This window comes from Emys orbicularis, chromosome 3 (genome assembly GCF_028017835.1).
Source record: "Emys orbicularis isolate rEmyOrb1 chromosome 3, rEmyOrb1.hap1, whole genome shotgun sequence".
NCBI lineage: Eukaryota > Metazoa > Chordata > Testudines > Emydidae > Emys > Emys orbicularis.
In genome coordinates, this window is record NC_088685.1 from 204,976,623 (window position 1) to 204,993,857 (window position 17,235).

General features: G+C 46.0%; 1 protein-coding gene across 1 annotated transcript in view; it reads right to left on the bottom strand.

Annotated features, from left to right (window-relative positions):
• The window catches only part of SPTLC3 (serine palmitoyltransferase long chain base subunit 3), a 127,100-nt gene that overhangs the window by 22,234 nt on the left and 87,631 nt on the right, over window positions 1–17,235 (bottom strand). Inside the window, exons 8-9 of the mRNA XM_065401821.1 lie at window positions 4,160–4,379; window positions 3,098–3,224 (exon numbers count right to left, since the gene is read on the bottom strand). Of these exons, the coding sequence (XP_065257893.1) occupies window positions 3,098–3,224; window positions 4,160–4,379 (347 nt within the window). The remainder of the gene's footprint in view (window positions 1–3,097; window positions 3,225–4,159; window positions 4,380–17,235) is intronic.

The following is a 17,235-nucleotide window of genomic DNA, read 5'->3' on the forward strand; positions in this document are numbered from 1 at the left end:
CATAGAGGTGGATTACTTAACCTTCTGCACGGGAGAGATAAACTCCATATGTCGATGGTGTCTTTCATTTTGGGATTTAGGGATGCCAGCTTGTCTGAGTTGAGACTTTCCCATCATGTGGCATGTTGCCCCACAAGGATCATTCAAAAGTTAACAGCTGCTATTTTATATTATATTAGTGCACAAGGGCCCCAGCCAAGATCAGGGCCCTGCTGTGCTAGGTGCTAAGCAAACATCTAGGAAGATTCAGCCACAGCACGCTCTCTCTCTCTCTCTCTCTCTTTCTTTTTACATTCTGAGCCACAATCTCTGTTCCTGATGCCAAAGCAGCATCAAAGCCTGATGACCTGATGCTCAATACATTAGTATTCAATTTTACAAGGCAAATTAAAATAAATTGCCAGAGCTAACAGATAAGCGAAGCAACTCAGTTCATGTAAAAATACATTGTGTCACTAAACTACATTGCTGCTCATAGAACTTTTTCTGAAACTCTAATCCTCCAAATCACCTAGGGGTGGACAGCTTTAAAGGCCCTCTCTTGAACCCAGATCTCCTACCAGAGTGCCCTACACTGTACACAGAATCATGTTACCCCAAAGCCATTTGTAAGCAGCTCTGAAAGGCTGAGATTAGAAATGCTCTACAGATATAATGCTTTACATACTATGTGTCTTAGGCCCTAAAGATATAACTCTTGAAAAGGGTTAGTACAATATTGCCCTCTGTTGGTGAGCATTTTTATAAAACTGATTCAGAGGATTATATAATGTATCAGGACCATTTGAATGTACAGGAGGCAAAATACAAGGAGTACATCAGAGTGAGTCTCTTATATCAGATGCTACATAGATTTTACTATCCCCAACCCTTACCTTTCAAATTGGAGAGTATAACAACAACTTCCTTAATCCAGTTTGGATTATTTGCCTAAATGACTAAAATATCGTTTCCCCAGCCTGCAGGCATCACAATGGAATGTTTCTAGATTCCAAGTAACCTTAATTTTTGCTAGTGCACTGAAATGAATTTTGGTATTTTGGGCCAGATTCTCCATTCCTCCTTATATGCACTGGCACCTTGCAAATGCTGGCCTGGACCAGAGGACCCATTGGCCCCTGGTGAAAATCTAAGTAGCCCCAGGCTGGTTTGCAACAGTGCTCTATGGGCCATTGCATCAGTACAAAATAGTTGGAGTGCAGTCTGATGTGGCCATGCCTCCATCACTCTCCATCCCCTGCTTGCCCCCCAGCCCAGGACTATGAGGGAGGGCCACCAGGAAGTCATTGAGTAGCTCTTCTCCAGGCAGGGACCCCTACTACAAGAAGATTCTACCTTCTTTATGCTGCTTAACCAGTAGAAATGAGCTGCTGTTCAAGACACAATCTGGCTCTTCAAGTGTATGTTATACATAAAATTGCAAAATCCACATCATTCTCCCTAAACACCTCCAGAAAATTAAAATGCATTGGTACATCAGCTATTACCCCTGGGTTAGGATAAATTTAAGTCCTAGGAGCTTGGATATATGTCAGTAACATACTGCAGTAGTAGCAGATAGTTACATAACACCTGTAGGAGAACACTTCAACCTCCCTGGTCACACAATAGCAGATGTAAAGGTAGCCATCTTACAGCAAAAAAACTTCAGGACCAGACTTCAAAGAGAAACTGCTGAGCTTCAGTTCATTTGCAAATTTGACACCATCAGCTCAGGATTAAACTAAGACTGTGAATGGCTAGCCAACTACAAAAGCAGTTTCTCCTCCCTTGGTGTTCACACCTCAACTGCTAGAAGAGGGCCTCATCCTCCCTGATTGAACTAACCTCATTATCTCCAGACTGATTCTTGCCTGCATAGTTATACCTGCCTCTGGAAATTTCCATTACATGCATCTGATGAAGTGGGCATTCACCCACGAAAGCTTATGCTCCAATACATCTGTTAGTCTTTAAGATGCCACAGGACTCTTCGTTGCTTTTTACATAACATAGTTGTTCTATAGTTTATATAGTGTACATTATACAGAGACTCTGATCCTTGGCTACATTAAAGTAGATCCCCTATCACAGAAGGAATACAAATAAGACTTATCCTCCATAAATGACATCAACACATCTTTATTGCAGTTTCTCCAGAACTTGGGGACAAAGCATGTTTGAAAACAAATGTAACTTCAGGACACTGCAGTCTAGTTACAAATTGAAGTGTGAAATTAATGTCATAATTTTAGTAGTACCATCATGTACAGTATCACACCTGGGTAGAAACTCTATGGCATGCTTTCAACTGTTTGCTGTTTCAAACGTTTACATTCATCAAGAACCTCATGCAGCAACCCCTCTATTGAGACAAGGCTGAGTCTGAAACTCCAGGAATGGTCTCTAAGTAGTATTTTTATTGCAATATCTAAGCCCAACAAGATGATTAATGAGAGATCCTCAGCTTTAACTCTGAACTCATGCTGTGAAGTCAATCATAAGATTTAAAGAGTTTACATCCTTTTCATATACGTTTTTGGGAAGCTATGTGGTCTAGTGGCTAGAAAAGGCACTTGAGAGCAAGGACTCCAGAGGGGCACTTCCATCTCTGCCACTGTCTTGCTCTGTGACCTCAAACAAAGCACCTAACCATAGGTTGACCAGACAGCAAATGTGAAAAATCATGACGGGGTAGGGGTGGGGGGTAATGGGAGCCTATATAAGAAAAAGACCCAAAAATCGGGACTGTCCCTATAAAATCGGGACATCTAGTCACCCTACCTAACCACTGCGTGCCTCAGTTTACCCAACAGCAAAACAGACATCTTCTTGCAGGAGTGTTGTGAAGCTTAGTTTGATAATGGCTTCCAGTGTACTCTGAGATCATTGATAAAACTGTGCATAAGTATGTAGAAGTTTGATTAAAAACACCCAGGGGCATGCCAGGATGGATATGATAGACAGTACAATGTGAATGACTGCATTTACACTGCATTTTTTACCATACTTTTCTACTGCCTTTGGGACCTTTGTTGTTGGAAGGTATTTTTTGCTCCTTGTCAGTAAATGCTAAGATTCTAAATAAAATGTGTGTAGTTAATAAAAGGGGTCTTACCTTGTGTTGTTCCGTCTAGTCCCATGACACATTTCATCGACCGAATGATCTGCTCTGCTACAGGTGGACACATAGATGTGGCATAAATAGCACTGTGCGAGTGAGTTCGTAAAAAATCCACAAGTTCCTTAAACAAGTGAAACAAAATTTGAATTCACTTTGAATTGTCAGGAGAGCAGAACGCCTTCCCAACTACTGATACAGGTGAGGACATACGGAGATCAAGGATATTTGACTGAGACATTTCATGACTGATTTATTTTCTTAATTGTTATTAAAAATCCATGGCAACTCCCCATTGCCACGTGCTCCCCACTTTAACATACTCCTTAGTCCTTGACACATGCTTCTGCATAAGCTTAAAATGAAAACAGGCCCCAATCATTCAATTGGATCCACCACCTGCCTGAACCCCTACACACCTGTGCAGAGCACTACAGACTTAAATGGGACTCGATGTGGGCATGGGGATTTGTGCTAGTGGCTCTGAATGCAATTCTTAGGCCCTGATGCTGCAGGGACGCCTCCCCTGCCACTTACCTGAGCCAAAGGACTTTATACAAACTAGGAAAAGTCATAAGTAGGGGGCCTAGTTACAGGACATAAAGGTTTAAGGCCTTGTGTACACAGGAAAGTTTTACCAGTTGTACTGATGTAGTTTACAGGTATAGTTATACCAGCGTAATCCCAAACTGGGCATGCAAATCTGTACATCGAAGTATATCTAGTCAAGCACAGAGCTGGCTGAATATCCCCAAGACAACGAACAGCAGCATTATTTGTAAAGCCCTCCACCCAGGTCTGGGACAAAAGTACCAATAGCCCAGCAAATTACCTAATATGAATATCAAAAAAATAAGAAAACTGAATATTTTACCCATTCCAACAAACAGAATAGCTGAACAGTTCAATCATTCATTTGGGATCCAAACAGGAGCGGTGCATTCTCTATAATAGCACTACTATGTGGCAGATTATGTGGAAAAGCAGCTATATATGCCATGCACAGATAGGATGCCATTTGTTTTGGTGTCAAACAGAGACTAGAAGTTTTCTATTTACCTTCTTGCCAGCTATGTATCCTCCAGCTGCTCCAAAGCTTTTGGTGAAGGTACCCATCAATACATCGACATCTTCAGGGTCCATTCCAAAATATTCCACGACTCCCCGGCCGGTGGGTCCCACAGCACCAATGCTGTGAGCTTCATCCAAGTAGAGGTAGGCTTTGTATCTCTTCTTCAAGGCAACTATCTCTGGCAGGCGCACAATGGAACCTTCCATGCTAGAGAACGAGAATTGCTAATGAATCTTTTAATCCCCATCTCTCTTTAAATGTTAGCACTATGATACACATTATGGACAGCAGGGTTACCTGATACCAAAAAAGGCCTCTTTAAAGCTCAAACCAAATTCGTAGCTCAAAGAAAAACTGGGAAGTCTTAATGCCCATTGCTGAGCTGGCAGTCACTCGCATGAGCAGTCCCAGTGACTTCCTTGGTCTTTTTGCAAATTTTTTTTTTTAATAGAATATCAGGGTTGGAAGGGACCTCAGGAGATCATCTAGTCCAACCTGCTGCTCAAAGCAGGACCAATCCCCAATTAGATTTTTGCCCCATATCCCTAAATGGCCCCCTCAAGGATTGAACTCACAACCTTGGGTTTAGCAGGCCAATGCTCAAACCACTGAGCTATCCCTCCCCCATTATCAGCCCTACTTCTGCATGCAGAAAAGAGAAGAGAAGGGAAGGGTTCAAATGACATGCTGGACTTTATCCAGATTAGTGTATATAATTCATTACAACCCCCCCCCCCACAATTAGAAGGTATTTGCAACTCTGGCCCCCCACTTATGTCCATATGCCCCCACTCTGACAACATTTACAGGTTGTAAAGGCAACAGATCCAGGCAGAATTCCCCCAGTGCAGGAGAAGTCTAGGGTAGCACAGGTGGGAGCCAGGGGCAGAAAGATTTATATAGATGAGCTTCAGAGCAGCCCACAGGCACATGTGGGGAGGCTCCCTAATTTAGGGCAGCCTTGGCTCTTGGAGAAGGAACAATCTGGGGAGGTACAAAGGTGACTTAAAGTGATCTTTGACTCCTTCGCTCCTAGCCTGTCTCTTTCAGGGGATGCCACACACGATCTAGCACTGTACAGGAAAAGATCCTTAATATTTTATGTTTTTTTTCTCCTTAGTACGAGAGCAGAATTCAATATGCTGCATTGATGCATTAACAGCATCTTGACACTCCTAGGGAAAAAAGGAAAAGAAACCCAGTGCACTCTCGGTAGTTACCTCAATAGGGTAGGTGAACAGCAGGAATTAGCCTGTAAGATGAACTCCCCAGGAAATAAATTAGAAATCCACTTTAATGCAAGGCAGTTTAGTTATCCGTACCTTTGCTGTGGACACTATTATGCCTTGACAACCTGGGTGAGATTACTAAGGAAGCTTATCAGCAGATACCTTCAGATGTATTCAATAGTTTATTTTTACAGTGAGTTAAACTTGTTCTCTTGCACTAGCTGTGGTGAGGGAAAAAACATCTGAAAGTGCTAACATATTTCATACCAAAACCAAGGTGCTGTGTGCCAAGCAAAACCTACATTCTGTGGGGAGGCCCCCTGCTCAGGTGGGTCAAATTGGAAATCTTGAGGCAGCTCCAGCTAAATTGAAAAATGGAGCCTGTTCCCGAATTAAATGTGCAAATGAGTAATACAGTCAGTATGGCCTCCCGGCGTTATTTATCTCGATATCAGTTTCAAACTGTTTTATGCTGCCCTCACAGATTTTAGTATTTGCAACATGTAGCTGCATTGTACAAGTTATAAGGGAGAAAGTTTGGCAGTCAAGTAGGGGAGGTTTGGCAGTCAAGTAGGGGACAACAGGCCTTTGGCACGGGGAGGCTTTTCACGATTTTGGCCTCTTTTCTTTCACTCACTCTCATGGGCAGGGTTGTAGGTAACTTGAAAGTTTTGGGAAGGCTTGAACCTGTGCTCCCTAAATCTCGTTAGCTCTTGACAATGAGAAGCCATCCCACTGTCCCTCTCCCAATACCCGGCACTACAGCCAATACACAATAATAATACAATGGACTTTGCAATAGTTCCATGTTGCAGCTAAAACATTCAGCAATGTAATAGTATTTTCACATAGCCCATGTTGATCTATGCGGGAAAATTACACCACTGTCTAAGTTATTGTTTCAGGCAGTCTGCAGACTCAGGAAGACACTCTGCATTTGTTTACATTTGGAACTTTATTTTCACAGCTATAAGGGCTAAAATCTAAATTTAAGAGTAGAAAATCCACTGCGCAATTCTACAGCAAAATCATGTGATTGCTCAATCCTGGAATACAGAGAGCTTAGTTAAATTCCCTCTCCTGATATATGACTGCCAGGAGATTTTAAATGTGAAGATAATTTGATGAAATTGTTTTCATACAGTATGACCTAATGATGTAAGTAGGAGTTAATTGTTTTTAGTCTAAATAGGTTAGTGAAACAAAGAACCTATTAGTGTTCTTGAAAGATGCTGGCTTATTTAAATCCTGGGATGGTGGCCAGAGGCCACCAGAACAATGAAAGGCCCAGTTCTTCCACAGAATGGCCAGAACACAGGCAGCTTTACTGCAGGTTTCCCTGCATGCTGCCCTGCTAATGAGCCTCATCCCTCCCTTGGGACCAGCTCTAGAGACAAGAGACCAGTTTGGTTTCTGTGCCCATTCTGTCCTTGGCCTCTCTGCTGACCTTTGGTGATTGTGGAAGAAGGCTTGCAATGGGGACACCTCTCTACTTAGAACTAGACTGAGACCAAACTCATTTAACATAGGCCACCGAGCAGCCCTTATGGAAGGTAAAACTTCCAGTAAATATTACCCCGGGCTGGAGTTAAACCAGGGCCCTAGAGCTGAAATGAAATGAAATGTATCTGTTTGTTTCATTTTGGTAGTGTCATTCTTACAAAACGCTCAGGGCATTTCACAGCTCTGGAAGTCTGAAAGGAGGGAGCCTTAACATCTTTTGGGAGTGGGAAGGGGGTTAAATTGTGTCATTGTGGCCTGACTGAGCAGTAGCATTAAGCTGTGCCATCCACTGAACAATTCAGGGAGGGATTGTGCCTAGGGTTCCCATATTTTAATTTAAAAAAAGGAGGACACTCCACGGGGCCCTGGCCCCGCCCCCGCCCCAACTCCGCCCCTTCCCCGCTCCCAGCCCAGCCCCGCCCCTTCCCCAAAGCTCCCGCCCCAACTCTGCCCCCTCCCCTGAACGCTCCGCCCCTCTGCTCCTCCCCCTCCCCTGCTTCCCGCGAATCAAATGTTCGCGGGAAGCCGGAAACAGGGAGGCAGCAGGTAAGCTGGGGCTGGGGCTGGGGCTGGGGCCGGGGCGCGGCCCAGTCCGGCCCCCCCGGCTGAGCGGCTCCCTCCGGCGGCCGGCCGGCCCAGGCTCGGCTCGGGCCCTGGGGCACCAGCCCTGGTCCGGCCGAGTGGCTCCGGCCCGCCCTGGCCCCGGCAGCCCCAGCGGCCCCGTCCGAGCACCGCTGGCCCCAGCGGCTCCGGCCGGGACCCAAGTCCCACGACCCCTCCCTCCCTATTTTCCCGGACATGTCCGGCTTTTTGGGATTTCCACCCGGACGGGGATTTGAGGCCCAAAAAGTTGGAATGTCCGGGAAAATCCGGACGTATGGTAACCCTAATTGTGCCTCATGGGCCCAGCGTGCATGGGGCCTGTGCAGATTACACTATTCGTTTAGGATGGCGCAGACTGCTCCTCCTCACTCAATTGGTCTTTTCCTCTGTGAGGTAATGCGGAGGAAGTGGGTGAGGCCTTGATTCTGCTTCCTTCCTGTTCCTTTTGGGGCAGTGTGTGCCTCAGGAGAGCACAGGGACTGCAGCAGTGACAGAGGCCCTCACTTCGGCTGCGCAATGTAGTTGGGGAAGCAATCTGTGCACCCCAGTTTCCTGCCTCCCTCTTGGGGCGTTCCCACCTGAATCTGGCCCCAAATTAATCTACGAAGCTGAACAATGAGTGCATGCTGTCACTGTCAGGGAAACAGGATTGGGTACAGAAGTCCGACATTGCTGTCTTAGGCCTGGTCCACACTAAGCCCCCAGTTTGAACTAAGATACGCAACTTCAGCTACGTGAATAACGTAGCTGAAGTCGAAGTACCTTAGTTCGAACTTAAAAGTACTTACCGCGGGTCCACACGTGGCAGGCAGGCTCCCCCGTCGACTCCGCCTACTCCTCTCGCAGAGCAGGATTACCGGCGTCGATGGCGAGCACTTCCGGGATCAATTTATCGCGTCTAGACAAGATGCGATAAATCGATCCCAGAAGATTGATTGCTGGCCGCCGAACCAGTGGGTAAGTATAGACGTACCCTTAGTGCCTCAAACCCAGCCCAACTGGAATTTGTCAGAGTTCAGACCTGGCCTGGTGGAGTTTTGTATGGCCCTTTCGGCCTATAACTTCTGAAGCTGTTTTCCCTCACACAGTACTCTGTCTGCAGCCCTCCGCTGTTCGCTCTGCAGTGCATCGTAGGGCCAGCCTCCCGCACAAAAATGACCGTGACCTGTTCACAACACTGATGTCCCCTGACCTAGTTACAACAGTTCAGATCTGTACTGCAGACAGGATCTTAAATGCGTTCTGGGCAGGGCTGAAGCGTCGGTTACATACAAGGTTTTAGCTCTGCTGCATAACTTGGTCACAACATGATTACGTCCCAGTTGCTCTACAATGCCAATCAAGTTTTAACGAGGCCACGAGACAAAAGTGTTGGAAAGAGGTCCCCTGGCAAGGTTTGTACAGGACACAAATGATGTAGTTTCTGAATCACTGAGTTTAGGTCCTGATTCAAATCCCATCATAGTTAATGGGATTCTTTCCATTGGCTTCCATGAGCTTTGGAGACTGGGAGATGGAAGAGACATACCACCGTAGGTCAACTAAATCTTCTCTGTCTGGAAATGCAGGTTTACTCTATACAGCACACTGACAGCATTTTATCCAGTTTCATTTTAGAATTCTCAGGCAACTGGGCTTCTATCATTTTTCTTGGTAGACTGAGGCCTTTTCCATAGCCTAATTCATTGCACTGTCAAGAAGATTGATTTTACTGATATTCAGACAGCCATTTCCCCTTCTTAATTTCATCACACAACTCCTAGATATGCCAGCGTGTAATACCCTTCCAATCTCTGCAGATTTACTCTAACCCTTCCAGTATTTGAAGACTTATCATATCCCTTTCTTCAGTCATTGCTCAGATTACATATAAATCTTTCCTTATAAGTCAATCCCTTTGGCCCCTTGATCATGTCTGTCATGGGTCTTTAAACTCCTTTCCTCTGATCTGATATACAACTAGATACACACAGTGTATTCGTGTTGATCTTGATCTTCCAAAATACACACATTAAATCTTAATCTTTGCTTTTAGCATTATTTTCTTTGGTAAACTTTGTCACAGTGCGGCATTTAGGAGACTTGACACAGACTTCTCTAGTTTGTGGTTTACAGCAACAGTTGAAAAAGTCAAATAAATTACAGTGTTTTGAAATGTTAGGAAGCAGCCATTGATTGATTAACCCCTTTTTGTTGGTCTCTGGCCAGTGACGTAAAATGTTACCCCTTTGGACGAAGGGGCTGGCAATCACCTAATAGCAGGATATAAAAAATTGCCCTAACAGGCTGCCTAGAGTACTGGCACTGAATCGCAAAAAAACCTCAAGTATACATGAAAATGCACTGGACAGTATCCAAGCGATCAGAGAAATATGACGACGTCAAATTAAAATGAAAATGGAAAAAAGTTTGATGAAAAACCATCGGTTTTGACCATTGTATGTTGCCCCTCAATTGTTGCCTTGGGCCTTGGCCCATCTGACTCATAAGTAAATATGTTACTAGGTAGCACAAATCTACCAGAAACTGAGCAAGAATGCAGTAATTGACTGATCCTGAACTGAAAACAGTAGAAGCCAAGGAAAACACTAGCTAGAATTTAGATAATAGAGACATGATTTAGCAAGTCAATTTAATTTCTGCCATGGACCCTGCCAAAACTTGTTCATGCTTTTGTACTGAGGATTGATGGCCATGTGGTCTCTCTCAGCTTGGACTGAATATGGAATAAATTTACTCTCAAACTAGTCCAAGTTAAAAGCCAGCTTTCATTAATAGTTACATTTACCTGTGCTGAGCTTTCCTTTTCTGAACGTTAAATAAATTTTAAAAAACTGAAATGTTTTCTCACTGTTTATTTGACACCCAGCTTGGGTCCTTTATAAGCTGTGGGCCAAATTCTGCATTTACTTATCCCCATGCAAACTCAGTGGGCTATGATTCTGAAACACCAAACACCACGCTGGCTCGCAGTAGTTCTTTTCAACTTTTGCCAGTTTGGTAAGTCAAGGTTCATGTGCAGTGTTGCTGAGTAGGATAACTCTTTCACATACCCTTAACATACCAGTGAGCTTGCAGGAGTGAAAATGAAGGCAGAATTTTACCCTTAATGTTGATCTCATCAGTGTCGTATATTGCCATCTTAAAAAAAAAAAAAAAAAAAAAGTGGAACGTTACATCCATGCAAAAAGATGCCAAGCCAAACTTGTAAATCAAGATACTTTAACTTGCATTATAGATCTGACCAAGTGATTTTAATTCTATATAATAGTTATCAATGATCCCCATTTCTTTAGAAACCCATTTAAGAAACCAGCATATGACCTTACCAAGAAGGATACTTTAAAGAATTTTCCCCTCCTCCTCACTACTCCGTGTAAGAATGGTAATTTACCAACTGTCAAAACTAAAAAGAACTAAATCTAGCCTACTCAGGTAGTGGAAAGTCTTGCTGCTACTTCAAAATCAGAGTCCAAGAAAGGAAAGGGTCAGAAGGAGAGAAAACAGCAGCTCAAGTACATATAAAATGAAGAATTAGAGTATGTCTTCCCTCACCCTTCCTTTTATGTTTAAAATGTTATTACCAATATACTGGATTGGTTTTGGTCTGCTAATCTGTACCTAGCAATATTGAATATATGGAGGTTACTTCCCTGTAACTGGAGGTTCTTTGAGATGTGTGGTCCCTATCTGTATTCCACGTGGGGGGACGCATGCACACCATGAGTCTGAATCTAAAGGTTTTTAGTAAACAGTATCCATTGGTCTGAACAAGCACAGTTGTTGTCCTCGTGCTCCTCGTACAAAAGGGCAGTGCGGGCCAATACCTCTCCAATTCCTATATTACCAGGAATCCGTTCATGATTTGCAGCAGAGGGGATGGAGGGCAGATAGTGAAATGCAGATAGGGACCACACATCTCAAAGAACCTCCAATTACAGGTAAGTAACCTCCATTTCTTCTTCGAGTGATGGTCCCTATGTACATTCCATACATGGGAGATTAGTAAACTGTAGTCAAACAAGAGATATGTGTGAGGATGCAGATGGTATGGATGTCTGTAGTCTTGCCATCCCCACAGCTGCATCTGCAGTAGAAGTCTGCACCAATGCATAGCGTCATGTAAAGGCGTGTATGGATTTCTAGGTAGCCGCCCCGTATATATCTGTAAGGGTATGTCTTACAGAGATGCTACAGAAGTTGGGGGGAATGTGAGCTAATTGGTAACAAAGGATGATGCAGCTTGGTATCCACTTACAGAGTCTCTGAGCAGATAGAGCTTGACCTCTTGATCACTCTGCTACGGTGATGAAACGTTTAGGAGTTTTTCTGATTGTTTTGCTTTCTAGATAGAATGTCTAGGACAGTGGTTCCCAAACTTGTTCCGCCGCTTGTGCAGGGAAAGCCCCTGGCGGGCCGGGCTGGTTTGTTTACCTGCTGCGTCTGCGGGTTCGGCCGATCACGGCTCCCAGTGGCCGCGGTTCGCTGCTCCAGGCCAATAGGAGCTGCTGGAAGCGGCGCGGGCCGAGGGACGTACTGGCCGCCGCTTCCAGCAGCTCCCATTGGCCTGGAGCAGCGAACTGCGGCCAGTGGGAGCCACGATTGGCCAAACCCGCGGACGCGGAAGGTAAACAAACCAGCCCGGCCCGCCAGGGGCTTTCCCTGCACAAGCGGCAGAACAAGTTTGGGAACCACTGGTCTAGAAAGTTAAGCTGTCCCTTCTCATCAGAGGTATGAGTTTTTGGAAAAAATACTCGTAAGTGAATGGTTTGATTCATGTGAAACTCCAAAATTATTTTGGGAATGGATTTTGGGTGGAGGCAAAGAAAGACCTTCTCTTTATGAAAGATGGTATATGCCATGAGTGCTCTCAGCTTGCTCACCCTCCTGGGATAGAGAGTAGGAAGGCAACTTTATCGAGAGATGGAACATAGAACTGGTTGCTAATGGTTCAGAGGGAGGTTTGGTGAGAACTGAAAGGATGAGATTGAGACCCCATTGTGATGTTGGTCTCACCACTGGTGGGGAAGTTTTAACAAGTCCTTTTAGGAATCTATTCATCACAGGATGAGTAAAGATAGTATGGTTCTCAACTGGTGCTGATTGCTGCAAGATGGATCCATATGGAACTGATTGAGAGGCCCAATGTCTAAGGGCAAGGAGGTATTCTAGAATAACAAGAATCCTAGAGGACTCTGGAGATAACTAGTATTGTCATGACCAAAAGGAGAAATGCTTCCATTTGGCCAAGTAGCATCTCCCTTTCTGCTTTGAGAATGGAGTGAACTGCCACTGAATACATGTGCTCTATGTCAGATGCTCATCCAAATACCAGGCCTGCAGTTGTAGTGGTCCTGGGTTGGGGAATGCCTGATTGTACATTGTGTTGCGACAGCAGATCCGGAAATATGTGGATGCTGGGGGGGGGGGGAGGAGGGAGATAGAGGGAAGGTTGAAATCCACAGGAGGTCTCAGAACTGTCTCTGCTAGTTGGGTGTGGTGAGGATGACCTGAGCCCTGTTGTGACAGATCTCTTGCAGAATTTGTGGTATTAGTAGGGTGGGAGGGAAGGCACACCTGAGGTGGTCTGTGAAGATAGCAGCCGGGCGTTGCCCTTCAGACCATGGCCATAGCTGCTCTGGAGCAGTATAGGGGTAGTTTCTTGTTCCCTTGTAAGGCAAAGAGATCCCAAGATGGTGTTCCCCACTCGGTGAAGATCTCATTCAGAACAGAATTGCAATTCTCCCATTCATGGCCCATGGAAAACTGTCTGTTGAGACTGTCTGCTAGGGAGTTGTGTGCACTTGGTAGTTATATTGCTGAGAGGGTTATGTGGTTTCTAATACACCAGTTCCAGAGGATGACTGTATCTACACTGGGGGGAGGGAGGAGATCTTGTTCCCACCCTTTCCCCCATTTGTTTATGTAGAAGACAGCTGTCATACTGTCTGACATAACCTGGGTATGTCTGGATTGGAGGAGTGGAGGGAATGCATTGCGGGCCCAATAGACTGCCCTTAATTCCAGTAAATTGATATGGATTCTGGCCTCCCCAGGGGTCCAGGTGCCTTGTGCAGTGTGATTGTCAATATGGGCTCCCCAACTTAAGAGAGAAGCATCTGTGATGATAGTTGCCTCAGGTGTGTGTGTGTGAGGAAAGGAACTCCCACTTGAACTTTCTCTGGATTTGTCCACCAGGCAAGAGAGGCCATAATTTTGGCTGGAATTGCTACTCTAGCACTGAGGTTATCTTTGGTGAGTAAATGGACTGAAGTCGGGTTTGTAAGCAGTGGAGAAGCCTGACGAATGGTGTTACGTGGCCGCATAAGGCCATATGGCTTAGGAGGGAAAGACAGGTTCTGACCATAGTCTGAGATGTTAGGGTGATCTATTTTATCAAATCACCCCTGGTATGGAAGCTTTCCAACAGGAAATAGGCCCTTGCTGTAGTCAAGTCCAGAGTCGCACCTATGAAATCTATGGACCTCGTGAGAGTCAATGTCGCCTTTTTGTGGCTGACACAGATTCCCAGGGAAGATACTAGCTGGAGCAGGAATAGGGTCACCAACTGGAATTCCCCGCTGGATCTGCCTGTCTGGAGCCAGTCATCAAGATATGAAAAGACAATAAACCTGTGTCTTCTCATCCAAGCCATTACCATTGAAAGGACTTTTGTAGAGACCCTGAGTGCCAGAGCTAGTCCAAATGGGAGCACTCTGAATTGGAAGTGGTTTTTCCCAATGAGGAATACGAGGATTTTTCAGTGGATCAGGTGAATGTCTATGTGAAAGTAAGCATCTTTCATGTCGAGGGCCACGAACCATGTGCCCCCTGTTCCAAAAAGGGAATTATTGATGCTAATGTGACCATATGGAATTTTACTTTTTGGAAGAATACATTTAGTTGGTGTAAATCATTAATTTGTCTCCAACCACCAGACTTCTTGGGGACCAAGACATACGGGAGTAGAATCCCTTCCCTTGATGTTAGTGTAGCACCCATTCTATGGCTTCTTTCTGGAAGGAGAGACTTTACCTTTTGGTGAAGAACCTCCTTGTGAGAGTGGGTTCCTGAGAATGGGCCAGGGAGGGATATTGTAGTGGAGAGATGAAATAAACTCGATCGTGTAGCCGTGGTGGATGATCTCTAGTACCCATTTGTCTGTTGTTATTGCCCCCCAGTTGTGAGCAAAGTGCGTAAGGCAGCAAACAGAGTTTCGGGGGGCAATAAGGCATGTCATCAACGTTGGTATGCATTCCTTCAGCATACCATCCAAAGAACCCCTTGGACAGTGGGTGGGGTGGGGTGGCCATCGCAGAGGTGGAAGAAGTCATATATCTGGGTCTTTGCATACTGCCTTTTGTGTGATGGTTCATAAAGGCACTGGCAATTGAATACTTGAGGTGAAGGTCTGGGCCTGTAGGTTTGCTTCTGATGTTTCCTCTTCAGGGCGGGGGTGTAAATGCCCAGCGATTGGAGGGTTGTCCTCGAGTATTTAAGAGAGTGTAGAAACAGTCTTTTCAGTAAAGAGTTTAGACACATCAAAGGGAAGTTCCTTAATGGTTTTCTGGTCTCCCCTGGAGGACCCCAGAGATTGCAGCCACAATTCGTGCCTTGTGACTATAGCTGTGGCAATGGCTCTAGAAAGGCAGCGTCAGCTGCTTCTACTGCCACTTGGAGTGATGTATTGGCCATCAGCCCACCTTCATCAATGAGGGCTTGGAACTGGGCCCTGTCTTCCTAAGGAAGTTTGTCTTTAAAGTTTAGACATTTCGAATAATTCAAGAAATCATATTTTGCTAACAGCACCTAGTAGTTAGCAACTCTGAAGTGGACACTAGCTGATGAAAATATTTTCCTGCCCAAAAGGTGGAGGCATTTAGTCCCCTTGTCAGTTGGGGTAGTCGTAGGGTGCTGTGTCCTGGACCTTTCTGTAGCTGCTTGCGCCATGAAAGTGTTGGGTACTGGATGAGTGAATAAAAACTCTGCTCCTTTAGCTAGCACAAAATATCATTTTTCAACCCTCTTCAAGGTAGGGGCACAGGAGGCAGGGATATACCACATGGATCTGGCAGGTTCCAAAATGACCTGATTGATTGGGCTGGATGATATCCAATAGACCATGCTGTGTGTCCTGGACCTCCTCAACAGGTATCTGAAGCTCAGTGGCTACCTTCTATAACAGCTCCTGGTACTGCTTGTGGTCACTGGGCAAGGAAGGGGATGATGGAGCAACTGCCTCCTCAGGTGAAGAGAATGATACACCCATCTGAACTGGCAGAACCAGTGGATCCAGCTCAGCTTCTTCCTCCACAAACTTGGATGGACCTGGTTATTACTTGTTGGGAGAGGAGGGTCGGTCGGTGTGATTCTTGCACAGATCAAGTACGTCTGTTATGCGGATCCCATTAGGCTAGTAAGAAGGATTGACTGATGGGGGAAGTCCCCAAGACATAGGGTACTAACGGTCCCCTGAATAGCCATAACCTGAAGGAAGTGGGTGGTTCCAAAACCTCCTGTGGGTTCTGTCTGGGCTTGTTTCCGTTGGGTGTGGTGGGAGAAAGAGACTTGTCTGGAGCCTCAGATTTGTTTGACAAAATAATAGATTCCTGCTCTACTGGCGGTGCCATCTGTACCAGTGGGAGGATGCTCCGAGTTGTGGATGCAGTAGGGGGCGATCCTCTTCTTCTCAAGGTGATTTTTTCGGGCATAGGGATGTCTCTAAGGAGGACGGGGCCTGGGAGGAATATTCTACTGTGAGGTAAAGATTTTGGTTCTTCCTGCTGTTTGGGGAGCCTCTGAGGAGGGGACTGGCAGATGCAGGGCCCCCAACGGGGTATTCAGAGAATGCCACATGGAGTGAGCTGGAACCATTGAATGGGGTCCAAGCGTGGGGCTCTCAGACAGGCCTGGTGGGTACTGATCTTATGGTCTGGGGAATGGAGCTGGAACCAGTACTGTCGGATCCTTTTTCCTTTGCCTTCTTGAATGTCAGGTTTATGTGGAACTAACTCCTTGTGACCCATGTGTGAGGACTCACATGACTTGGACCAAGCTGGGTAGAGATCCTTTTTCTTAGAGGCAGATCTGGACGAGGATCTATCCTTATGCCTATATGGTCATGTCCCCTACTCTCATGTGAGGGTTTCTCATGCTTAAGAGTTTTAGCCTCTACTCCAGAGTGCATGCTTGGAGAGGTGCTGCTTGCAGTCTGAGGGGGTCTCCCCCCAGCCTGGATCCGAATGAGGCCTCATGACCTGCTCCATGAGGTGCTTCAGCAGGTGGAGCGCTTGTCTTTCACTAGTTTGGAGAGGGAAGGAACAGGGCCGCCCAGAGGATTCAGGGGGCCTGGGGTCTTCGGCGGCGGGGATCCTTCCACTCTGGGTCTTCAGGGCACTTCAGCGGCGGGTCCCGGAGTGAGTGAAGGACCCGCCGCCGAATTGCCACTGAAGATCCAGAGCAGAAGAAGCCCTCACCACCGAATTGCCGCCGAAGACCCGGAGCGTAAGAAGCAGCAGCTCCGGGTCTTCGGCAGCGGGTCCTTCACTCGATCCGGGTGTGTTTGGCGGCACTGAAGGACCTGCCGACGAAAACTCTCATGGGGGCCCCTGAAAACTCTTGTGGGGGCCCCCTACAGGGTCCGGGGCAAATTACCCCACTTGCCCCCTCCCCCCCCCCCGGGTGGCCCCGGGAAGGAACAGCAGATAATGCCTTTGGTGAGGCGATAA